The 27,777-nt window shown below is 29.7% G+C and overlaps 1 protein-coding gene across 1 annotated transcript in view; it reads left to right on the forward strand.

Annotated features, from left to right (window-relative positions):
• LOC123298960 (dynein axonemal heavy chain 8-like) overlaps positions 1 to 27,777 on the forward strand; it is a 281,682-nt gene that overhangs the window by 30,827 nt on the left and 223,078 nt on the right. The window contains exons 10-14 of the mRNA XM_044881061.1: positions 3,854 to 3,965; positions 4,030 to 4,158; positions 10,659 to 10,858; positions 26,759 to 27,084; positions 27,152 to 27,282. Coding sequence (XP_044736996.1) covers positions 3,854 to 3,965; positions 4,030 to 4,158; positions 10,659 to 10,858; positions 26,759 to 27,084; positions 27,152 to 27,282 — 898 coding nt within the window. The remainder of the gene's footprint in view (positions 1 to 3,853; positions 3,966 to 4,029; positions 4,159 to 10,658; positions 10,859 to 26,758; positions 27,085 to 27,151; positions 27,283 to 27,777) is intronic.

A 27,777-nucleotide genomic window follows, 5' to 3' on the forward strand; every position in this document is an offset into this window, starting at 1 on the left:
AATTCAAATTATGTTCGTTTGAAACGTTTAGTCGATGGTCCGGCCAAGTTTGGGCCATTTGAGTTTTCATCACTACTACAGATGACTTCGTTCAGAAGCTAAGGAAGGTCGGTGGTGATTCGTTCTGACACTAAATTTGAAAAAAATATCGATCCTAGCAAAAAGTTGATGCGGACCAAAATTGTGGGAAATTTAATTTGAAATAACTTTGGTAATAACCATTTTTCGTGTAAAATTAAAAATAAAGGAGTTATGCAACAAATAAAAATTCACGACCATCTTTTTTCGGGTCTAAATCGAAAAATATTGATCGTAGGAAAAAATTGATAAGAACCAAAATTGAGGAAATTTTGTAAACATCTCTTTTGTAGGGACTGCTCAATGAACTATTTCGATTATGAGCGTTTCATACTCCGACTCGCATTTGGCCGATTTTCAGTTGGCTGTGCCGTGCCCATCACCTGTTTGAGGGCTGGATCAGCCCGTGTTTAAATGCTTGATTTTTAAATATGCTATTCAGAAAACTATTACAAAATTATATTTCATCACCCAGACCAATTGCAAAGACCAAACATCTCCGTAGACGTAATAGAATGGTCAGCTATTTATTTTGAGCGCGAGAGCTTTGTGTATTGTGCGTTTTAGAGCGAGTAAAAAATTTATGGCAATTGATTTCTCCTTCTTAAATTCACTGTCTGTTTTAGTTAGTTGACAGTGTTTGTGTGTGATTTTCAGGATGATTAGGAGAAATAATTTTGTACCTACTCATTGTACACTCACTGTCAGAAAAAGTGCCACAGTTAAAACCATTCTAAGCGTACGCATCATATGTTATGTTATAATAGTAACACTTAGAATGTTTTAAAACGAGCATTTTTTGTGACATTGAGTATACATGCTTAACTAATTTTTAAACCGTTATTGTTAGAACAACAGTTTAAATGTCAAAAATAATCCTTATAAAAAACTTTCGTTTGAAAAAATTTTTCGTAAACCTCATTGTTTTCCCGTGAGAGAGCAAATTATGGCAAAACTTTGGTGTCCATTTTCTCCAAAACAATAAAATAGGTATAATGTAAAATTATAATATAGTGACTTAAAGTAATTATTAATCCTACCTGTAATAATAAAGAAACAATATTCAATGTTATTATTCACACTTATGTTCCTTAATTCATTTTATAAATAAGTTTTATAATTCTTAATTAATTTTACGTGTGCACTTCGTGGCTTACATCGTCATTCTGCCTACGTGTGACTTAATTCGATTCTCTTGATACAATGGGAGATCTGACTTACCGATTTATTTACGCGCTAAATTCAATATTACTAAGGATACTTCCTTACATAAATATAAAAAACGTTTCTTATAAACAAATAAACAACTTTTGTGTGAAACATTTTTTCGTAAACATCACTGTTTACCCGTAAGAGCGCTTATTATGCGTAAATTGTATTATTATATGGGTATATCAGTTATATGTGTGTGACAAATATGTATGTGTAATGTGACCGAGGAATCAACACTGTCTATACATGGTATTTCAATAATTAACTCAGTCAATTGTTTTCACTTGTTTTAATTATAAAATTCATCATCCTTGAATGAAGATACAAAATTATTGAATCTAAGTTGGTAAGTATTTTGCTCTAAAACGCATACATCAAGTTTCCGCGCTCATACTTATAGCAGACTATTTTTTACGTCTGCGGAAATATTTCGTCTTTGCAATTGGTCTGGTTGATGAAATATAATTTTGTAATAGTTGTCTGAATAACATATTTAAAAATCAAGCAACCTGGAAAGTTTTTCGAGAGTTTTGAAAATGGGTGATGAAATTTTGAGGTGCTCTTTTCGAATTTCCACTTTACTACTTCGTATCTTTGCCGCTCGCGACATTACATTAGAAAAATGGCGTCGAAAAGCAGTTTTTCGGCAATACCTCTTTTTCGAGTCGTTTCCTACAATTTACATCTTTACAATTTTTTTCGTAAAATCAATAGTTTCGGAGTACGAGCGCCGATAAGTGATTAGATTAAGTGAAACATTATATATTTTGATTCGAGTATTTAACGTTAAATAACTGAAAAATTTGACGTATATCGAAAAAAGTGCATGATATACTTATCATGCACTTTTAAAAGTAGTATAAAAAAAACCTTGAAAACGAAAAAAGTTTCAAGTCATTTGCATAAAAATTAAAGGAGTTATAATGAAAACATGGCATCTCATACCTTTTTTTTATGTTTTATTTAGCACAAAAACTGATGAATTTACCACGAAAACTAAAATTAATTTAGAAAAAACGAAAAAAATTGTCTTTATTGTTAAAACACTCGAAAAATAATAAAGTTTCAAAAAAGTTCAGAAGGAAAAAATTTAGCTCTTTTTCCGCGGAATATTTTACCTCCGAAACATTTTTTTGTAACTTTATTATTTTTCCAGTTATTTAACGATAAAGACATTTTTTTTTTGTTTTTTTCAAAAAAAATTTTTGCATTTAAATTCTAATATTTCAAAAAATATAAATCCGAAACTACTAAAACTTTTTGAGTGTGTTGTGATTAACTTAATAAAGTAAATTGGAAAATAGCAAGCATTAATTTTAGTTTTCGTGGTAATCAGTTTTTGTGCTGACTAAAACAAAAAATGATACGAAAAACTTTCTTTACGTTTTAACTTCGTTAATTTTTGTGCAAATGACTTGAAATTTTTTGCATTTTCAAGGTTTCTTATAATATTTTATAAAGTAAGCAAATTTTGAAAAAAAAATTTTCAATTTTTGAGTTATTTACCGTTAAATACTCCGAATTTAAATCGTCAATTACTCGGAAAGTATTGACTAAGTGACTAAGCAAAAAGTGTCATTGAAATATACTTAAATGACACTTTTTGCTTAGATTTCATCACTATCGATTTCCGTTGCCATTTTCAACATATATTTTTCTACCCCTCAGAAAGGGTGGTTAAAATTTGCGGCGCTCATACCCCGAGAAAATTGTAGGAAATTTTTTCTAGTTGAATTTGGTATAGACTTTTTCCTCGTAAAATGAATTGGAGAGTAGATATTGTCCAAAAACTGCTTTTCGACACCATTTTTCAAATATAGCGACGCAAGCGGCAAGGATACGAAATGACAAAGTGGAAATTCGAAAAGAGTACCGCAAAGTCTATAAAATCACTCATTTTCAAAACTCCGGAAAACTTTCCAGGTAACCGCTTTTTTTAAAACCAAATTAGAGTAATAAATAAAGTTCGTAAATTTTTGTCTGCGCTTTAAAGCGTCTGTCGGAAGTTGTGGTCAGCAGAAAGTGTCTGGCGACACTGATTACTGCTTTAGAGTGATTTTCTACAAAAAATATATAAAAATCAGTCATACAAATTTAAATAAAGTGATTATCATTTTTACTTACCTTTCTCATCTTATACTGGTTCATTTATCACAAACTCAACTTTGTGAGTGCGCAAGTGATTTTAAGTACATGAAACACTACTCAGAACGTAAAATTTCATTTATTTAAAAATAATTTACGTCTAATTGCTCTGTAATGTTAGTCTACTCTAAGTGATGAAATTACATCCATTTGTTAATTCTTCTATAAGTGATTATGTCTAAATCTTTAGGCGTCAATATTTCAAAAATTATGGTTTATATCAAAAAATTTCACTCTTAAAAGCCTCCCCCATATTTAACTCAATTTTGGATGCTACAAAACAGAAAATAGGACTATATTAACGACTGGTATTTATATCTCAACGTAGCCATGTCGCACCAATTTTTTGTCGAAGCAACCCCCGAGGTTTCTTGAGAGCGCTTCTTATTAACGTTACTTATGTTTGATTTCCATATAGATGTCGTAAAATGCCAAAAGGCATGAGAGATTGGCCCGCATTCATTGATTTAAGTAATAAAATTTCTGATTTTAATTCTTCCGTACCGCTATTAACATTAATGGCATCAAAGGTAAAATTATTGATTAAAAAATTAAACGCACTATTTATCTTAATTGATTTGTAAACAATTTTAGGCAATGTTAGAACGGCATTGGGATCGTTTAACACAAGTGACAGGATTTAAATTTGATGTTACATCAGAAGATTTTACTTTGGGTAATATTTTACAAGCACCTTTACTTGAATACAAGTTGGAGGTTGAGGTAAATTATTTCTGTAAACATATAAAATATGGAGTGATTACTTGGATCATTACTGGTGCTATTGAAATATTGTATCATTAACGATACAATATTTAGTTTGAAAAATATTCCCTTGTAGGAATAATTATGTTCTGAAATTCAGAAAAAAATATGTGAAGTAAAACTATCTCTGAAATAGTCTGAAAAAGTCGGAAAATATCAAATAAATTACTAATCAATTATTTAATGACAGAAAATAGTAATAGATTGAGACGCTTTAGGAAGAAATATTCTGACTTCTCCTAAAAAACTTTTCAGAATTAATCATAGATTTTATGAAAATTTGGTTAGCAAAAATAAAGTAAGATTAGAACTTTATCTGAGTTTTTCAGAATCAATCAGTAAAATTTAAAACATTTTACGTTTTAATCATTGTAGTTTTTACTTTTACCATATTGAATACTTCTATTAAAAAAAAATAAAAATTTGCCAAGAAATTATTTCGAGTTTTTCGGACTTATTTATTAGAGAAACCAGAAAGAAAGTTCGCACAAGAGAAATGTCGACATCATGTATATATATATATATATATATATATATAAAATATATATAAAGTAAAAACGTACAAAGGTAAAAGTAAAAACTTTTTTCAATATATATATATATTTTTTTTCGGGAGAGGAGGAAATGCATTATGCACTGAGTGTCGGACCCTCCCCGACGAAAACCTTCTCTCTAAAAACTTCTCCACTCTTGGAACCGCGTGAGCATTACTTCAGGAGTGGAGTGCCTTTTGACTTCTCAGGTCATCCAATCTCCTTTCTTCTCTCTTGCACGATATTACGCGCCAGCAATTATCGACCAGTTTTCGGCACTACCAAGCATAAAATCTACACAGTCGTCAGGGGTTAGAATTTTGCCTGCTTTTGAGTTTGCCAGTTCAATTAGCAGACTCCACTTTTTGCAGTGAAAGAAGACATGATGCGCATCTTCCACAACATTACAAGCACCACAAAGATCAGTGTCCTTCAGGTGGAACCGTTTAGCATAGCTATTAAACCACCCATGCCCGCTAAGAAGTTGGCTGAGATAGTAGTCAACTTCTCCATGTTTACGACCCAACCACTTGTATAAATCAGGTATAAGCCTTCTGGTCCAAGTGCTTTTATCGGTATCTTTTGTCCACCTTTTTTGCCACTCGGCGAGATCCTCATTTACTCTCACATCACCGATACCTCGAGTGTGTCGATATTTCTGACACCTAGTATCTATCTGAATATCGATAGGTAAGATTCCTGCCAGCACCAGTGCCGTGTTTGTAGACATTGTTCGAAAACCACAACAGATTTTCAAGGCAATTCTGCATTTAACCCCTGAAAGTAGTTTTCTGTATTTGTTCCATTTGAGAGCTCGACTCCATATGGGTGTAGCATACAACATGATTGAGTGGGCGACATTCGCCAAGGTCCTTCGGTTGCTCGATTTCAGACCACCAATGTTTGGCATGATCCTGCTGAGTGCTGCTATTGATTTCTCAGCCTTGATGGTAGTCGCAATTACTTATTGTTTCATACTACAATTGTGGTCAAAAATAACACCAAGATATTTCAAATGTGCACTGGTATCGAGTATCACATTTCCCACCTGTAGCGAAGCTGTTTTGAATTTTCTTTCACCGCAGAGGATTATGGCTTCAGTTTTTTCTGGTGCTATTCTGAGCCCATTCTTGTCTAATTCTCTACTTAAAGTAAGTAGAGCCCAGTTGATGTTGCAGACCACCTCTGTTTGTGTCTTTGCCTCCGAAATTATTGCTGTGTCATCAGCAAAGCCTAATATCACGGTACCAGTCGGCACTTGCACACGTAATACTTCGTCGTAAAAGATATTCCACAGTAAAGGTCCCAAAATAGATCCCTGTGGAACGCCACATTCCATTTTCATTACCATCTGCTTGCCTACTAAAATTGATTTGTCGGATAAATAATCCGATATTATGCGACAAAGATAGTTAGATACGCCCATATTCCTTAATGAACGTAGGATTTCTTCCCAAGGTGCCGAGTTAAAGGCATTTCGAATGTCTAGTGTGGCCATTATACACAGTTCTCGATTATTGGGAGCCTTGATATTTTTGTCATCGACTACTTTTAGCACTTCGTGCATGGCGTCAATCGTAGATCTTCCCCTTCGAAATCCATATTGGTGCTGGTACAGTTTGGCCTCTACTTCATCGTACAGCGTTTTCGCAATGAGACGCTCGAATAATTTGCCGAAGATGTCTAGGAGACATATTGGTCTGTATTTACTCGAACCACTTTTTTGGATAAGTACTAATTGAGCCTTTTTCCATGCTGATGGGAATTTTCCTTCCTTGAGAAGCCCGTTATAAACCGATAGAATAGCCTCCGGCTCTGATATGGCAGCAGCTTTCACTTCTTCCGGAGGAATTTTGTCTGGTCCTGATGCCTTTTTGTTCTCGATTCTTGACAGAGCATCATCTAATTCCTCGGCTTTCAACTTGTTAAATGAAAGATCATCCAATATTTCCTCTCTAGGTAATCTCTTTTTGGCAGGTGGAAACAATTCCTTCGCGATTTCAAGCTGTTCCGAATCTTCAAGAATAACCGGTGGGTATATTTTGGCTTGTTTCATAACAATTTTATAGCCCAAGCCCCAAATATCTTCGTCGATTTCCTCACAGAGTTTATTCCAAGCTAATTTTTTTGATTTGATAATGGCCATTTTAAGGGATTTCTTGTCTACTTTATAATTATCACTCAGTATCTTTTTTTCAGCTAGTGAAGATTTTTTATTACGATTGCTACGAACCAGTATCCTTTTACTTCTGAGGCATTTCTTGTGAAGCCCGGCTATTTGTTCGTTCCACCAATACGCCGGTCGTCGTTTAGTATTGTTTATTTTAGCGCTGAATGACTTGTTGCATGCTTTCGTACATTCTTCAACGAGAATTTCAGCAGTTAATTCGTCTAAATTCAATTTTCTCGCTGACATTCCATCCTTGAAGTTTTTTTATTAAGTCCTGAATACTGCCTGTTGGGGCGATGGTCGCTGGTTTAAGAAAACTAAAATATTTCCCAACAATTAGCGAGTATTAAGAACGTTTGAGAACTATGGACTGTATGAAAAATAATATATGTACTCACCAGTTTTTTATCCAGGTTGACACTAGTTAAATAATGAAAAGTTGATATTTAAAGGTTTGATAGGATAAACTCAGGAAAAAAGGAATTTAGGAAAATTTATCAAACCTTTACGGTGAATTTGTTCACGCTTTTTTTTAATGATAGTTTATTGGCTTTGATTGATACACCTTTTTTATAATAAAAATTGCAATATGCGTTAAATCACCTCAATGGCGCGAAAAGTATAAAATGCTTAGCTCACTGCACTAAATCACATGTGGTTCACTTGTATTTTATCGATATGAATTCAAAATTAAACTTGATTATCAAGATAAAAATCGATTAAGAAATTAAGCTTTAACACATTGTTAAATAGAAAAATTAAATGTTGAAAACCATGCGTTTCAACATTGAAAAATTGAAACTTTTGAAAAAGAGAACAGAATCACTGACTCGACAACGTTTAAATTATATTTTTAGATTGATTAATTAAATCAACCGAAAGAAAAGATCCATTCAGATCGAGAAACGAATTAATAATAATATAAAAAAGTAAAGAGTTATGAACTCACTGGGCCGGTTCCGAAGCCGGCCCATTTGAAAATAAGTAAACAACTTATACAGCACACAGACTACTGTGGTAGGCGGGCTCTTGGTAAAGTCAGTTAGTACCAACTCAGTAATAATTAAAATCACCAAAGAAAAAAGTAAAAACACTAACTTTGTGAAATGGCCCTAACACTGCCTATCTTCCATCCCGTAGGCTTCTCGAGGTTAGTGGGTTTTTTCACCTTCGAAGAAGCGGCAACCTCGTAATATAGATACATGTGGTCGCTTAGGGTTTCTTCCTCCAGAACTTTCCAACAACTGATATTCGAAGCGATATTTTCGGATGTTAGAGTGAGATCAATTATTGAGCAGCTAGTGTTTCTTCGGAAAGTTGGTTCGATACCTTGGTTATGGACCACTAGATTATTCCCGGCGATCCAGTCTAAGAGAATATTTCCTCTTTTATTATTAATTTTTTCATCCCACATCGTCGATTTGGCATTGAAATCTCCTGCCAATATATATTTTTCTTCCTGAATCATGCTGCGTTGGAGTCTGCTCAAGAAATTCTCAAATTCGTTCAGGGTGCAATTGGGTGAGATATAGCATGAATAATAATGCACTCCGTTGATTTTGAGTGAAACAAAACCTTTGCTGTCCAGGTTCCTGCTGCTAATTGCGATATTTTTATTCAAGATTTCAATTGCAACTTGGTAGGGTTTTGTCAGTGAGCCAGCCTGGTTTCAGTACAGTTTTAACATTTGGTTCGGAGATAAGAAGAATATTTTGTGAAGCTGCGTAGACACATGCTAAGTTTATCGCTTCGGCAACTCTACCTGAATTTAGCTGCAGGACTTTTATCTGCATTATGTATCATTCACTGTTTCTTCCTTTACAAGTCCTTTCCTTCTGTTTCTGTAGTCATTTACTAATTTTGCATAAATCGGGCATAGCATACTGTCCATTCTATGACCTTGTCCTTTGCAGTTTAAACACTTTGGAGGATTTGCAGTCTCTAACGACGTGGTCTCTTTCTCCACATTATATATATATATATATACGGAAAATAGATGTTTTAAATGTGGAGAAAGAGACCACGTTCCTCCTCTCCCGAAAAAAAATATATATATATATATATATATATTGAAAAAAGTTATAACTTTTACCTTTGTACGTTTTTACTTTATATATATATATATATATATATATATATATATATATATATATATATATATATATATATATATATATATGTACAGAGCCGTTGGATTTTTACCTCTAAATCCAGGGATAGTCAACTAATATTTATAAAAACTGCTCGACTGCATTGTTTCAAGCTTACTTAAAGAAGTTAAACACAAAAAATTTCGAGTCATTTGCATGAAAATTAACGGAATTATAATGAGAACAAAGTTTCTCGTAACTTTCTTTTTATGTTATATTTAGTAAAAAAACTAATGAACCGACCACGATAACTAAAATTAATGCTTGCCGCTTTCTGATTAACTTTATTTAGGTACTGGCAACATGTCCAAAAAGTTATAGCAGTTACGGACATATATTTTTTGAAATATTGCAATTTAAATACAAAAAAATTTTTGTTAATTAACTCGATAAATGACTGAATTACTGAACAAAGTTTTGAGGGAAAAAATTTAGTTTTTTTTTTCAGCAAAATATTTTACCTCTTAAACTTTTTTCTGTAAATTTATTTATTTTTTTCGAGTTATTTAACGATAAAGATTTTTTTGTATTTTCGAAAAAAATTTTTACATTTAAATTGCAATATTTAAAAAATATTTATATCCGAAACTACTAGAACTTTGAGCATGCTGCCATTAATTTTAGTTCCCGTGGTAAATTCATCAGTTTTTTGAGTTGAATAAAACATAAAAAGAAAGATACGAAAAACTGTTTTGTTATTAATTCTGAAAAAGTCTTCTAGGAGAACTCAGAATATTTCTTTTTAAAGAGTCTCAATCTATTACCATTTTCTGTCATTAAATGATTGATTAATAACTTATTGGATATTTTCAGACTCTTTTACGCCAGTAAAATCTTACAATAAAAACAGCTAAAATCACAAAACGTGATGTAAATCTACATTTTTGATATGTTACTTGGACCCCTTAGGGAATTGTTAAACCACATTTTGCAAGAAAAAAAAAATTTGTGCTTCCTGCATAATACGTGAAAAACTGAAAAATTTTCGGACTTTTTTCAGTTTTTGCAGTTTAATTCAAAAACTGTGAACTTTTGGACACTAGTTGCTATTATTATTTTGAAAGTATATTTTTGAAACAATTTGAAAAATTTCAGAAATGCTAAAATTTTGTGTTTTGCTTATGCTAAACCGTTAGAGATATAACAAAAGTTTAAAGGTAAAAAAATGTTCCTTACTCAAAATTTTAGCATTTCTGAAAATTTTCAAGCATCATATCTCAAAAACTATTAGACATAGGAAACTGTAGATCGGCTTAAATTGTTTCAAATTTAGTATACTTTCAAAATGATAATGGCAACTAATGTCAAGAAGCTCACAGTTTTTGAATTGCAGTGCAAAAACTGAAAAAAAGTTCCTAAATTTTTCCGTTTTTCACTTATTACGCAGGAAGCACAACTTTTTTTGCTTGCAAAATGTGGTTTTCTGACTTTTTCAGAGATAGTTTTACTTCACATATTCTTTTTCTGAATTTCAAACTAAATATTATGACTTCCAGAACAGATTTATTTCCACAAGGGATGAGGTAGAATATCGGCAGTAAAATTTAACAAAGTGCATAATACAGCCCACAGAAATGCTCATCTTAATTTGAATAATGTTTTTAGGATATTTGTATTAGTGCAGTAAAGGAAGCAGAAATTGATGGAAAATTAAAAGCAATTATTGGCCAATGGACTACTGCCCAATTTAGACTTGCCAAATTTAAACAGCGGGGTGAAATTATATTGAACATTGCTGACGTTCAAGAATTACAACAGCAATTAGATGATACATTGATGATAATGAATTCTTTAATTACAAATAGGTAAAACTGAGTCACATTTTATAAGGGCACACCTACACGGTGTGCACAAACCCAAAGAATGGGCCTCATGTGCATATAAAAAGCATAACTAATCCAATACTAATATTCTTGAATATTTTAAGTCTTTTTTAAGTGTTATTTTAAGCCCTAAGTGTTCCGGATAAACGGTTAAACTATTTTTTATTATTTATTTATTTTAATTCCGGCATACATTCTATTCAAGTACAACCAGAATAATACAAAATATACATAAAAAGATAACAGTAGTAGAAAATTTCAATTATGAAATAAATTCAATAATACATGTGCACAGTGGCGTGCATTACACAGACATAGACAGAAAGACACTGCCTACCCTACATTATTCTGTATAATCTTGTTTTGATGTCTAATATTATTTATCTACGAGTACTGTTAATAAACACAACATCTTAACGGGTACCATCTATAATTCTATACGGCATACATTGAATTTTAAGTACCTACGCATTGCGCTGCTGAGTGTCTCCAAAGACCCGAACTATGTGTGCACTCATAGTCATACGTGTGTGCGGTCGTATAAATACAATAAAATGCCACACATACGAACGCATAGAATAGACAATGTCTTTTTACAACACGACAAATTACGACATTTACCAAAGTAGCTTCGTTTCTTATTTATTTAAATACACCTTCACTACAAGTATTTGATTGATCAATTGTGAGTTGATGTCCATAATTTATAATGATTAGTGAAGCACTATTATTTTCGTCTTATTGCTTTTATACTTAGTCGAGTCGAGTCGAATATTGATTGTATTGGTTTGTTTGTGGTTATATTATCAAGTGTTTAAGATGTTAACGTTGATAATAGAGAAAAATGAATAATATTCACTGCCAAACTTGTTCAGATGGTGTGTGTATAGAAAAAATAAAAAAATTATGCGTTTTCAAAATTATCTATCCATGAAAAAAGACAAGTGATCGTGAAAGGTCGTTGTACACCGGATTTGCAATTAATATAAACTAAAAGTAAAGTCAATCGTAATTTTCACAAAACAATTTGATTCATATTATTGGCTGACAAGTTGCAACGTAGCAATAATAGTAATTTTATTAACATCAAAAGACCAATAGAGTGGTGGTGTTGGTGGAAATAAATAAACAATCAAAGTCAAAAGAAAAATGTATGCGTCAGTCCAAAACTAACAGCGTCAAAAGTGAAACTTTTTATGTAATTCAAAAACTGTCAATGAGTGTACAAAAAAATACATTGCAGCAAAGAAAAATTGACTGGAAATTATAATAAAAATGATTTATAATAAAAATCAAGAAAAATCTACAGACTATCCCGAATTAATTACTACGGAAGTTTCACTTGTACGTATATGTATATAGTTTTATGTATATGTAAATAATAGTACGTACGAGTGAAACTTCCGTAGTAATTAATTCGGGATAGTCTGTAGATTTTTCTTGATTTTTATTATAAATCATTTTTATTATAATTTCCAGTCAATTTTTCTTTGCTGCAATGTATTTTTTTGTACACTCATTGACAGTTTTTGAATTACATAAAAAGTTTCACTTTTGACGCTGTTAGTTTTGGACTGACGCATACATTTTTTGTATCTTCATTGACAATAACTGAGAATAAAAACAATATTAAAAAATTTTTAATATGAAATAATTTAATAGACATATACATATATATATATATATATATATATATATATATATATATATATATATATATATATATATATATATATATATATATATTACATATACATAAACATTCTACATTAAGAAAAGAACTATATAAGTAAAAAAGATAGTAGGTACAAACATTTACAATTTATTGTAAAAACATTTAATAAATAAAGATCGACATATAAGATTTAAATGTAAGTAGGTTTGAACTATCCTTGTTTAATAAATAAATGGTATATGTACAGTACTTTATAATGGTATATGTACTTTAATAACATTTAATAAATAAAGATCGACATATAAGATTTAAATGTAAGTAGGTTTGAACTATCCTTGTTTAATAAATAAATGGTATATGTACAGTTATCAAGTCCCACGGCCTCTCTCACTCTGCTGGAGTAAATGGTAATAAGAAAGAGACAAGGAGTTTAACAATGTTGTTAAACTCTACGAGTTAACTCTCATGACAAAAACGTCCCATAAAAAGTTTCACTTTAATAAACATTAAAAACAATTATAAATTATTTAGATTATACAATGCCATGTTTGTTAAAAAAAAGTGTGTGTGTACTTATGTACACGCGTTAGAAGTTATACTTCTTCGGCGTAACAAGATAAAAATCTTTTTAAAAATTTTATCTTTTTCCTTATTTTACATTTGTAGAAAAAACGACATTAACAATAGAAAATAGAAAAAAGGTATTTAATACATTAAAAGTTTTATTATAATGCATTATTTAGTTAAATAAATTTTATTTAATATTTAATAAAAAATATCACAAAAAATTATTTCTACATAATTAAAAAAATGGACATTTTTTTGAATTTTTAATAATAAAACTAACCTCAAACTAACTAACCCCAAATTCAATAAACGTATTCAAAGTAATATGTAAAAACTGTTCTTATCACTTAAAATAATTACTCAAAGTAATATATAAAAACAATTATTATCACTTATAATCACAGAAAATTATTTTATAATATATTTTATAATATAATATATATGCAGTTATCAGTTCTCACGCAAACATACGTAGATGTCATTACTTTTACTTTGTTGGTACCTTTATTTGAAAAACTAAAATGTTAACTGTAGCTAACTTCATCTTGTCGTTTTTTTGTGACGGTGTGCGCGCGCGTTGATAAACTAAAATGTTAACTGTAGCTAACTTCATCTTGTCGTTTTTCGTGACGGTGTGCGCGCGCATCGTAAAAATTTACCCTCATCATTTCTGCCTAACGCGCCAAAAGAAGTATAACTTCAAAAATTCTTCAAGTTATTTTTAAATTTATACGTGCTTTCAGCGGCCTTTATATAATTAGGTAGCTTATATATTTCTAAGCTTGAAATAACTAGACTTTTCTTGAATATAGTTAATTCATGTAAAGGAATAGCAATCGATTGTTTGGTTCCCTTGTCTACTATTTGCCAACAATAAAACCGCCTGGAACGATACCGGTTACAACGATATTCATAATTTTTCGACGACCACAAAAAACACGATCAATTTGAAACACACTTAGAAGTGTCCCTTAAGTATCACATCTTTGGAAAGAATCCGTATACTCACGCCATCATCTTTTAACAGCTATTATTTAATTCGAATCTATACAATCAGTCAATCTATGGATATTTGTGGTTACAAATACCGACATCATTATTTACTTCATGACCATAGGTTAGGTTAGGTTATAGTGGCTGTCCAGAGGTGGGACACACTTAGACTATAGGGTCCGTTGTGATACCGAAAAAGGGTTGGCACATCCGCGATCACTACTCCATGAACCATTTGGAGCTGTTCAAGAAAAGCAGGAGAGCCTTGACGTCGACGGACTCCAGGTTGGAGTGGTCGTCAAAGAGAGGCTGGCTCAAGTAAGTCCATCTCTTCATGACAAGAGCTGGGCAGTGACAGAGAAGATGAGACATTGTCTCATCCTCACCACTGTGACAACTCTTGCAGTAGTCGTGATACCCTGCCACGCCCAGGCGTTCAGGATGCCTTCCGCCCAACCAGTGTCCTGTAATAGCCGCAACAAATTTGCGAACAGAGGCCCTTGAAAGTGATATAACATCTTCGGAACGCCTACGATTGTACTCAGACCATATCTGTCTTGTAGTACAAGTACGTTTTTTAAGATATCCTCTCTGAGGAGCAACTTGCAGTTCGCAAATGGAACTCTCGGATATTTATTGATGCTTGTGTCCGGCAGAATTGTGCCATTTCTGGCAAGCTCGTCGGCTTCGCAATTTTCTGGAATGTACCTACCATGACGATGAACCAAAACCAACATGCAATATTTTTGATTATATAGTAGCTTTTAAAATTTCTACCTACCCTATCTAAAAACTCCACTGCATGTACGTAAAAGGTAAAAGAACAACTTAATTAAGTATTAAATAAAAAATTAAGTATTAAATATTAAGGATGCACGAGCGCCAGACCAATTTCAGATAAACCCTTATGGAAAAAATAAACTGTTACAAAGTCATACAAAGTTTAAATAAGAGTTCTTAAAGTTTTACTTTCTCTTACAAACTCTGAAAAAGTCTTATAAACTCTGAATAAGATCTAATAAGACGTAAAAAGTAGGAATTATTCCATCTTTTCGGTCTCTGCCAGAAGAGTTATTCAGAGTTAATAAAACTTACTAAAAGAGTTAGTAAGACTTTTTCAGAGTTTTTAATACTTAAAAAAAGTTTTGAATAATTTTTTGAGGCTGTAAAAAGAATTATTCCGACTTTTTAAAACTTTCAATAGTAAATTTATAGGCTATAAAAAGAATTAGTAAGAGTTTTTAATACTTAAAAAAAGTATTTTATAAAAATGTCAAAAGAATTAGTAAGAGTTTTTAATACTTAAAAAAAGTATTTCATAAAAATGTCAAAAGAATTTATTTTCTGACTTATTTTCTATATTTATTAAAATTTTTTGCGAATTACATTATAATTATTATTTCAGTTATCGTTGTCATTATAAATTCGTCATGTGAAACTTAAATATCCAGTAACAAATTATTTTACAACACAGGCAAAATAATTTGTTACTGGATATTTAAGTTTCACATGACGAATTTATAATGACAACGATAACTGAAATATTTTCAAATATAAATATAATCATCAATCGCAGTTCAAACGTTTAAGGTAATAAATTTGAAGAAATAATTAAAAACAAATTTTTATTTTTTCTATTTATTTTTACAAAGTTTTTTTTTTACATTTTTTAAATTATAAAATCTTGCAATGTTTTTGAATATTAATTTTTTTGTTTTACTGGAGTAAATCTAAGCAAAAAAAGGCTGTTATATGGATTAAAAGTTCGAGCAGCGAAACTTTGGGGTTTTTCTTTTCACATCAAAATAAGTATTTTTTGAAATTTTTTACTTTCCCGGAGTGGTAGGCTTGTAGTCAATGTTAAGAACATATTCCTCATATTTTTTTGGGGGGGTTTCATCCCTTCCCCTCCCAGTTATATATATATGTATACATACATATGGTAAAACAGTTCATTTGACTGTAACTTGAAAAATTTTTGATTGATTTTAATGAAACTAATATCAATAGTAGGTTTCATTACTTACAACTTTCGGTTAAAATTTTAGCGAAATCCGTTACATAGTTCGGCCAAAATTTCCAATTTAGTAAATTGTTTAAAATGGCTGCCATTTTATGCCATTTTGTCCTACGAGGTTAAATTTTTTTTTAATTGTAGCCTTTTTTATTATCATTAGATTTTATAATAAGTAGCTTACCCGTAAAATGACTCCTTGATCCATATTTTTGCGAAAAACGGAAAATTTAACACTTTTTGGAAATAATTGTTTGGAGGGTGTATGGACTGGCTTTGGGGGGTGTTTTTTCAGAAAACTATTTTTAAAAGAGGTCTATATGGTTTAAAGCAAAATTTTTAAGTTTTAACCCCCGCGCTGTTAGGGGGAAGGGACTCACTTTTTACGTCCTAAAAACAATATTGTTGTCATTCGCAGCCCATAACTGAAAAATTCTAGGAGTTATTAGAAATGTGCAGTAAATACTGTTATTTACAACATATTTGCAAAATAATTTTTTTACTTTTGGGCAGTAAATTTTATATTATATTGGCAATTGTTGTTGCTGAAGTGATAATTAGTTTCTCCTTATTTGTCGATTACAGTGTTCTCGATTTAATTATAAAACTTACAGTGATTGTTAAAATTTATTATGCATTGATATGAAAATTTTTGAGAATTAGTATAAGATTTCTCTAACATATTTTATTTTATCAACAATATAAAAAAAGACGTGTCGTGAGCACCCGGTAGGAACTATGCCTCTTTCTTTTTAAATTATGCTATATTGAAAAACAAGCTATGAAGGGATGGTAATAAAATTGTATTTAATAATTTTTTTAATACAATTTTGCTAGGGTCTGAAAATCGATTCTCTTATATATTTTGAAACTGGAATAAAATTTTTTGTTTTCTGAAAATTTATAGTCATTTGAAGCCAACGGAGCCGATTTTGAAGTTCATCGCCAATTTTTTAGTTTTTTTTTTTTGTTCGGAATTCTAAACTCGCATTTGAAATATAGCTAAGAACACTCTCCATTTAACAACCTTTCAAGTCATTAGAAGCCAAACTTTCTGAGTAATAGACAATAGTCTCCGGACGCTTTTTTAATCTTTATTTTATTAATGTATTTTTACATGTATTTTTTTTTCAGTTTTATTTGTGTATCAAACTTAAATTTTCGGTTGTCAAATCGGTAGTCGAAAATATTCGGACCGATTTCTCCTATACTTTGTACATTTCATTTACATACTAAATAATAATTTCTGAACTTAATTTTTTTTTTCAATTACTTATTTTTTAAATAAACAAAAATAATAATTTTGGCAAAAACCAAAATCTAAATCAGAGTTTTTTGAGTGCACTTTGTTGAATATGTATTATCAATCCTCAAAAATAAAATTTATGTTTTATTTATTTTAAATAATAATATCTTGTAAAATCTTGTAAAACATGAATCATATTTGTTAAAGTAACCACATGTGTGTATGTTTAAGTTTGACCAGAATAATCTTGTAAAAATATTATTGTATTAGCCACCATTATATCATATGTACATTTACTTTATGAAGTGAAATAACTAATTTCACTTGAAAACTTTTGTGAAATATATTTAACAGTAAATATAATTATTTTCGAATATTAATAAACCATATTCTATGATATTTGTATTCATAAAGAAGACGTTTGTTATTTAAATTTTTCAAAAAATATTTTTTTTCAAAAATATAAATTTTCAGACCCTATGAAAATTATTAAATACAATTTTATTACCATCCTCTCTTCATTTAGCTTGTTTTTCAATATAACATAATTTAAAAAGAAAGAGGCATAGTTCCTACCGGGTGCTCACGACACGTCTTTTTTTATATTGTTGATAAAATAAAATATGTTAGAGAAATCTTATAAAAATTATCAAAAATTTTCATATCAATGCATAATAAATTTTAACAATCACTGTAAGTTTTATAATTAAATCGAGAACACTGTAATCGACAAATAAGGAGAAACTAATTATCACTTAAGCAACAACAATTGCCAATATAATATAAAATTTACTGCCCAAAAGTAAAAAAATTATTTTGCAAATATGTTGTAAATAATAGTATTTACTGCACATTTCTAATAACTCCTAGAATTTTTCAGTTATGGGCTGCGAATGACAACAATATTGTTTTTAGGACGTAAAAAGTGAGGTGTAAAAATTGGGTCTTGAGTCCAGAGATCAATATTTTAAGTCGTTATAGATTGAACAAAAGTGTAAAAAATATTCCTTATAAAAAAATTAACAACTTTTGTTTGAAACATTTTTTCGTAAACTTCACTGTTTACCCTTGAGGGCGCAAATTATATAGTATGTTCATGGTATTTCAAAAATTGATTCAGTCATTTGTTTGTTTTCACTTGTTTTTTTTATTTAAATTTTGGTCTTAAGAGGTTGTGGGCAATTTTATAAAACTAAAAATGTAAAAATAGTCACTTGTTTAAAAAAAATTGGTAGATATGATTAATCCATGCTGAACATACTTTATTTTACAATAGGTTATAGGAAAGAACGTACTTTAACTATTTATATAAAACTGTACATTGAATGAGATTGAATGATTATTATAGGGTGGTGAAGTGTGGTACACAACAAGACAACACTTGCAGAGAATATATCGGTAAAAACATTTGTGTACAGAGACTGTTACAGTACGTATGTATGCTGGTCATTAAGTGTTATAAGATATTGGTTCTAAATAAAATAAAATACAAAACTAAACAAATATCAAGCTAGCCTGGTTGCATTTTTATATAAAAAGCTCGAAAATTTTTTCTGTAAAATTTGCATTGCTAACATATTTTAAAAATTTTGGTACAATTTATTCGTTGAACTTGAAACAGTTTACGAAAGCCGAGAAGAAGAGATACACGACAGAAGAAAATCGTCTCTATCAAAACGAAATCTACTGAAGAAACAAACCAACAAAAGAAAATTAGTTCGGATCTGAAATCCGAAAGGTACGAATTCTCTTAAATTTACAATTTTTTTTTGTGATTTTGTAGTATCTAAATTGAACAGTAAATTTTAGACGTTGATTTCAAACCGTTTTTGAATGATTGATTTTAAAAATTTTCATCTAAAAAAGATTGACAAAAACAATTGATAGTTAATAATTATTGATAGTAATAAAAATTATATAATTGATTTTTTTGAAAATTTGCTTCCAAATTTTATTGAATTTTAAAAATTATCCAGTCAATTATTTTTGATCAATTTTTCTATAAAATTGTATTTTTATTTAACTGAATTATGTTTACAAATAAAAATAAAAATTATTTCTTGTATTATAAAATGTATTAAATTATTCTTATGTTTTGGAGCTCTATTTTGTGGAACATGTTTTAATTAATTATTTTATTATTCCACCGATTTATTAAAATATATATTTTTTTAACAATTAAAAGACATCACTGTATTTTTAACAATTTAAAAATGTAATAATGTAATTTTTTTTGGTGACATATGTTTTGTACCAAATTGGTCATTTTGTCACAGTGTTTGAAAATGACCAATTTGATAAAAGGGATATAAAGAGTGCAATTACTGCTCGTAAGATATTATTTATGTTTTTATGTTAATAATTTTTAATTTATTGTTTTAAAAAAAGTTAATATAAGTTGCAAGTTTTTGTCATAATCAAACAAAAAAGTAATATCGTCCATTGAACAGCGTGCAATAATTGCTCGTAAAGTATTATGTAACTTTTATGTTACTAATTAATAATTTATTTATTTATGATAATTAGGAATGAATAAAATTAAAGCGATAGTAAATAGATTTAAAAAATATTAATATAAGCTTCAAAAATTTGTAAAACCAAACAAAAAAATTAATATTCAAAAACATTGCAAGATTTTATAATTTAAAAAATGTAAAAAAAAAACTTTGTAAAAATAAATAGAAAAAATAAAAATTTGTTTTTAATTATTTCTTCAAATTTATTACCTTAAACTTTTGAACTGCGATTGATGATTATATTTATATTTGAAAATATTTCAGTTATCGTTGTCATTATAAATTCGTCATGTGAAACTTAAATATCCAGTAACAAATTATTTTGCCTGTGTTGCAAAATAATTTGTTACTGGATATTTAAGTTTCACTTGACGAATTTATAATGACAACGATAACTGAAATAATAATTATAATGTAATTCGCAAAAAATTTTAATAAATATAGAAAATAAGTCAGAAAAACTCTGAATAATTCTTTTGACATTTTTATGAAATACTTTTTTTAAGTATTAAAAACTCTTACTAATTCTTTTGACATTTTTATAAAATACTTTTTTTAAGTATTAAAAACTCTTACTAATTCTTTTTATAGCCTATAAATTTACTATTGAAAGTTTTAAAAAGTCGGAATAATTCTTTTTACAGCCTCAAAAAATTATTCAAAACTTTTTTTAAGTATTAAAAACTCTGAAAAAGTCTTACTAACTCTTTTAGTAAGTTTTATTAACTCTGAATAACTCTTCTGGCAGAGACCGAAAAGATGGAATAATTCCTACTTTTTACGTCTTATTAGATCTTATTCAGAGTTTATAAGACTCTTTCAGAGTTTGTAAGAGAAAGTAAAACTTTAAGAACTCTTATTTAAACTTTGTATGACTTTGTAACAGTTTATTTTTTCCATAAGGGAAAGTCTTGATTTTTTTTTAATGAACTTGGACTGAGTCTAAATCAATTCTGAAAATATTAGGGAGGTTGTCCGATTATTTAAATAAATAAATGGCTTCAAAAGTAGGCATGTTTAACATTGGTCTTATTGAAAAACGGTAGATGGATGACATGTTTTCATAGATTTCTCCAAAACTAGCCGGTGGAAATAAAAAACAAAAAAAAACATTTAAATTAAAGTTAAAAAAAAAAAAATTCACCAAACTGGACGTTAGTTTTCGTCTACATGCACGAAGCTATCACAAAATTCATCGTCAAATATAAATAAAGTACAAATAATTTCAACCACAAGTCTAAACTTCCTCGTACTACCTAAAATAATGGTTAAATCTTAAATATAGACTTTGTTCTTTCTTAATAATTTTTGTGAACAGTTTAGTGTTTATGATTAGGAAGAACATTAAAGTTTCTTATTGCAATATAATTGGGTATTTGCATAATTTTTTTTTGCTCCATTAAAAATTTATTCATGTGACAAACAGCCGAGAAAAATTTTTTTTTCGAATAACTTTAAAAACAACCAAGATAAAAGCCCTAAAAATTTTGTTTTTATCTCATTATAGCAAAACAGAATTTAAAATGGAGTAGTTACGGTATACTCATAGAATATTATACATATAGAACGCGAGGGATCTGCTAGCCTGTAAGTGGATGCGATATAATGAATGAGAGAGAAGACTGTCAGTGAATTTCTCTCTGCGTCCTTGTCATAATCATATGTACATATATACATTAGACAAGGACGCAGGGGAACTTACTGGCAGTCTTCTCTTTCGCTTCATATACCGCATCCACTTTAAGGCTAGCGTTCTCTACCTTCATGTCTTTATGGGTATACCATATGTAGCTATGCTATAACATATGCCTGATAGACACACTGACGTCATTGTTCTTATCGGATCTCTCTGTTAAATATCTGTCTTTAAAATGCTTATATCATCCGTATTTCATGGCCAATTTTCATTTTAATTTCACTTTCTTTTCTTTTTCTTTTTTTTTCATATTTTGATAAGAAATTCGAAAAATAAATTTCATGCAAATACCCAAATAGTCGGATAAAGGAATACATGAACTAGCCAGTCTTAGAGATTCCTCAATAACAGCTCCGATTTTAATGATTTTTTTTTCAAAATGATTCTTTTTGTATATTTTGTAAAATCAGAAACATTTCAGAGGGGGGAAATAATCTGAAGGGGAGATAGGCAATGTCATGACTGATAAATCGACGCTTAGCTTAAATAGCTAATGATAGAAGCTTGAAATTTCTAGAGGATATTTATTTTATACAGTAGGTGTCATTTACGAAAGGATTTTCCGAAATGCATCCTCTAAAAGGGTGAAATAGGGGTTGAATGAAACTTGGCACAGTTGTCCATTATATATATTATATCATAATTAACCAGTTAAATGTTTAGGGGCCTTTATAGAACTGAAAAAAAGATATTATAACATTGATCCTTATGGGAAATCACAGATTTTATTTTATTTCACCAACCTGGACGCTCAGATTTTCAGTTCCCTGAAGGCCCCTAAAACTTTAACTGGTTAATTATGAAATAATAAGGGACAACTATGCCAAGTTTCATTAAATTCTGAATGCAAAGTCTATTACCGATAGTACTACCTTAAACGATTTTAAAAATTCTTTCATCTATAGAATGCTACATTATCAGCAAGTATGGGTTATACAGTAGAACCTCGATAACTTAAACCTCGGTAACATAAAAACCTCTGTTACTTCAAAAAATACTATGTTCCCTTCCCATCAGAGCCCAAAACCTCTATAACTTAAAATACGCAACCTCTATAACTTAAATAAATAATCTCTGTATAGGCCCTCAGTAACTACATAGAAACATGTACATACCTCTATATTAACTAGGGTACATAGAAACATGTACATACCTCTATATTAACCTTTACCTAACATAGACCCTTGATAACTTAAAACCTCTATAACTTAAAATATTTTGTGTTTCCCTTGGACTTTGACTTATCGAGGTTCTACTGTATTACATTTTTTTTTAAAGTTCGGGTTCCGCAACAAAAATTTAAATCCATTTTTATTAAGTTAAAATACATTTTTTGTGGAAAAAAAATCACGCAAGAGTGAATTTTTTTTATATAAGTTGCACAAATATTGTTTAAACAATATAAATATCTAATCAATAATGGTTAGGTTAATCGAAAAAATTCGCTAAAGTCAAAAAAACGACTTTTATGAGATTAAAAAAAAAGTTGGCGTCTAATGCAAAAAAATAAAATAGAAAAGTTCTAGATCTCAAAAAAACCTATCGATTAACGTATGGTAAGTCCGATTTGGATGCGTAGATGGCGAGAAAACTTGAAAAAATGAGTGAAAATAGTCGTTTTTACATTTTCTTATAACTTTCTTTCTTTTTAGATTTTGATATTTCGTGAGGTTATGAGGTTATAAGTTCACAAATCTGTCTTTTTTTTTAACAAAAAATTTTGAAATTTTTTCGAAATATCGCATTTTTTTCGAAAAAAGACAACTTTCATAAAAACTTAATACCTTCGTCTAGATCTACGATCATGGTATTTTAGCAGCAGGGGAAATTTTTAATTTTTGATGCCGAAATGGGGCATCGAAGAAAACCATGTTTTTTTGTGTTTTTCGCGGTAGAAAGTAAAACTCGTAGATCTCTGAAACTTACACAAAGTAAGTAATAAATACTTACTTTACATTAAAAAAAATATTTGCGATTGTTATCTTTCGTCAAACGATGGCTATGATCCCGTTAAAATCGAGTGTTTCTGCATTCCAAAAACGCACTTATTTCGATACTCGATTTCATGCTCGAGACTCGAAATAGCATGCTCGAAGAGGTTTAGACGAAGGGAATAAGCCACGAAAAATCGCTTATTTTGACCAAGAGAATAGTTTTACGAAAGATTTCCTTCTTCGAAAAAATTGGATATTTCGAAAAATTTTCAATATTTTTTTGTTAAAAAACATACTGAAAATTTGTGAACCTATTATTCATAACTCCACTAAATATCAACTTTAAAATCGAAAAAGAAAAAAAGTTATAAGCAAATGTAAAAACGACTATTTTCGCATATTAAATTTTCTCGGCCCCAACGCATCCAAATTGAACTTACCAGACGTCAATCGATAGGTTTTTTGAGACCTAGAACTTTCCCATTTAATTTGCTTTGGACGTCAGCTTTTTTTAATCCCAAGAAAAGCGATTTTTTTATGTTTCTTGGCTTCTTTTCTTCTATAACAACGTATTTTTTTGATTTCTGATAGCAATTTTGTCAAATTAACATTGGGCCTTCGTAGATTAATTGGAGACTTCCAAAGACTTTTTCAGAGTTTCGATGACTTATTAAGACTTCAATTCTTTCTTCAAATATTTGTTCCAGCAGGGCTGCATACGTAATTCAATTATACACAATTGTGACACAAAACTTAATTGATTTATATAGAAAATGATATAGGATTCAAATAATGATTAAGAAATAAAAGCAAAATTTTGAAAAAATATATATATATATATCACGATGTCATTTTGTTGTTGAATAACGTTTCCCTAGCCAACCAATAATTCGTCTGTTAATAAAATATTATATTATTAATAAATTATGAATTTAGATCCTTAAGTGAACACAATCAACATAAATGTATTTACGGTCAATAAAAATGAGACACTTAATACATCAGATATATTTGGTGGCACTAACCATATTCAAAAATGTGCATTTTTATACCATGTATATGAAATATACCAAGGTATACTAAGTTTAGTCCCAAGTTTATAACGCTTAAAAATATTGATACTATGAACAAAATTTTGGTATAGGTGTTCATAAAATCACCTAATTAGCCCATTTCCGGTTGTCTGTCTGTCTGTCGTCTGTCCGTCTGTCATTACGATTACTCAAAAAAAAAAAAAAGAAAAGATATATCAAGCTGAAATTTTAATAGCGTGCTTAGGACGTAAAAAGTGAGGTCGAGTTTGTAAATGAGCAACATAGGTCAATTGGTTCTAGGGTCCCTAGGACTCATCTTGTAAACCGTTAGAGATAGATCAAAAGTTTAAATGTAAAAAATGTTTCTTATAAAAAAATAAACAACTTTTGTATGAAACAGTTTTTCGTAAACATTACTGTTTACCCGTGAGAGCGCAAATTATGCGCAAATTGTAGAGTGTGTATTATATGGGATTATCAGTTATATGTTTATGTGTGACATGAATGTATGTGTAATTTGACAGAGTAATCAACACTGTTTATACATAGTATTTCAACAATTAACTCAGTCAATTGTTTGTTTTCACTTGTTCAACCATCAAATATATCTGGTATATTAGTAGAATAACCATCTGGTAGTTTTACCTGGAAAGTATTCCAGGGAGTTTTCAAAATGGGTAATTTTATAGATTTTGAGGTACTATTTTCGAATTTCCACTTTGCTACCTTGTATCTTTGCCGCTCGTATCGCTATATTGGAAAAAATCACGTCGAAAAGCAGTTTTTTGACAATATCTTCTTTATGAGTCATTTTACGAATAAAATATATACATACAAAATTAAACCTCAGAAAATTTCCTATAATTTATGTCTTTACATTTTTTTTGTAAAATAAATAGTTTCGGAGTACGAGCGCTGTAAAGTGATTAGATTAAGTGAAACGTTATATATTTTGATTCGAGTATTTAACGTTAAATAACTGAAAAATTTGACGTAGGTATATCGAAAAAAGTATATCATGCACTTTTAAAAGTAGTAGAAAAAACTTTAAAAATGTTTTTTTTTTATGTGTTATTCAGCACAAAAACTGATGAATTTACCACGGGAACTAAAATCAATGCTTTCCAATTTACTTTAATTAGGTATTGAAAACATGCTCAAAAAATTTTAACAGTTTCGGATACAGAGTTTTCGAAATATTGCAATTAAAATGCAAACAAAAATTTAGAAAAAAACAAAAAAATTGTCTTTATATAAAAAAAGGTTAGAATTAGGAAAAAATTTAGCTCTTTTTCCGTAGAATATTTTACCTCCCAAAATGAAATTTTGAAAAATGTTTTTACATTTAAATTGCAATTTTAGTTCCCGTGGTAAATTCATCAGTTCTTGTGTTGAATATATTTTTTATAGTGCTTCAAAAAGTATACAAATTACTTTTTTCAAAAACGTCCAATTTTTGAGTTATTTAACGTTAAATACTCCGAATTTAAATAGTCAATAACTCGGAAAGTATTGACCTTTCAAAATATATTTAAATGATATTTTTTGCTGAGATGTCATCACTCTATCGATTCCCGTTGCCATTTTCAACATATATTTTTGGTTACACTTTGCGGCGCTCATACGCCGAAACTATTTAATTTATAAAAAAAATTGTCGGCACATAAATTGTAAGAAATTTTTTCTAGTTTAATTTTGTATGTAGTATTTTTTTTCGTAAAATGACGCTGAAAGTAAAAATCGTCAAAAAACTGCCTTGCGACGCCATTTTTCCAATATGATGGCGCAAGCGGAAAGGATACGAGTTAGCAAAGTGGAAATTCGAAAAGAGCAACTCAAAACCGATAAAATCATTAATTTTCAAAACTCCCGTGTCACATTTTTTTGTCCGCAAGTATACATTTAAATTATAGTAGTAGTTATAAAATGGAATTCGTTACTTCAAAAGTAAAATAGCTTTTTATAGCAAAAAATTTCTAAAGTTGTTCTTTATTTTATGATATATGTTATGAACTGAAAAATCATGATTTTTAACAATAAAGTGGACATAACATTAGTTCAAAAAAAATTTACAATTTTTGAGAGTCACTTTTGTATAACTGATATATTCTAGGAAATTTTGGAATATATCAATTAAAATGACTCACTGTGTCTACTAAAGTCTTTGTACTTATACACAATTTATTGTTTCTTTCCCGATAATATAGATTCAACGTACCATTTCGAGCAATCATTGCTACATGGGGTACAAAATTACAAAATACGGCAACAGTATTAGAAAAATGGGTAGCGGTACAAATGTTATGGATTTATTTGGAAGCTGTGTTTGTTGGTGGTGATATTGCAAAACAAATGCCAAATGAAGCAAAGCGTTTTCAGAGTATTGATAAACAATGGATAAAAATTATGGCAAGGGCTCGAGACATTCCCCAAGTAATTGAATGTTGTGTTGGGGATGATTCTTTAATGACTATTTTACCATTTTTATTATCTCAATTAGAAATGTGCCAAAAAGGACTTACTGGCTATCTCGGTAGGTACATTTGTATATTATTTGACTTAAGCCTAAAAAATTACGGATATGTTAATTTTCTTTCTAGAAAAAAAACGTACTATATTTCCACGATTCTTTTTCATATCTGATCCACAATTATTGGAAATTTTGGGCCAAGCTTCTAATCCAGCTAGTATCCAACCTTATTTATTGGGATTATTTGATGCTGTAAATGAAGTAAGTGAATACATATACAAAAAAGGTCCTATGCATTTTTTGCGTAAGTCACATATTAAACAATCTACTGAAAAGTTAGTGCCTTTGAAACAAATAATTCTGAAATTTTATGATGCTCACATTTCCCCAGCAACATGTATACGGGTATTTTACTCTCAAATAGCGTTACTTATTGTTTAGAGACGCATAAGCTGCTTTTAAATTACTCTGTACTCGGTTGTCATAGCAAACAATTTTTTAGACAAATGTTATTGCCCGTTATGCTGCCTATAAATTTCATTGAGACTATTTTTCCATTCCTTTCGCCGAAAATGCTTAAATTGCAAAAAGTAAAATTATTTGTCTCAAATTTTGCACTAATCTTTTCAGCAGATTGTTTAATATGCCTCAATGAAAGATACAGAAAGAATATAGCGGGCAAAGCATTTTAATTTCATAAAAAATTGAAATGCTTTTTGTTAATTTTTTATGAAAATACAGGTCGAGTAGATCATG

The sequence above is a fragment of the Chrysoperla carnea genome, chromosome 4, assembly GCF_905475395.1.
Source record: "Chrysoperla carnea chromosome 4, inChrCarn1.1, whole genome shotgun sequence".
Lineage (NCBI taxonomy): Eukaryota > Metazoa > Arthropoda > Insecta > Neuroptera > Chrysopidae > Chrysoperla > Chrysoperla carnea.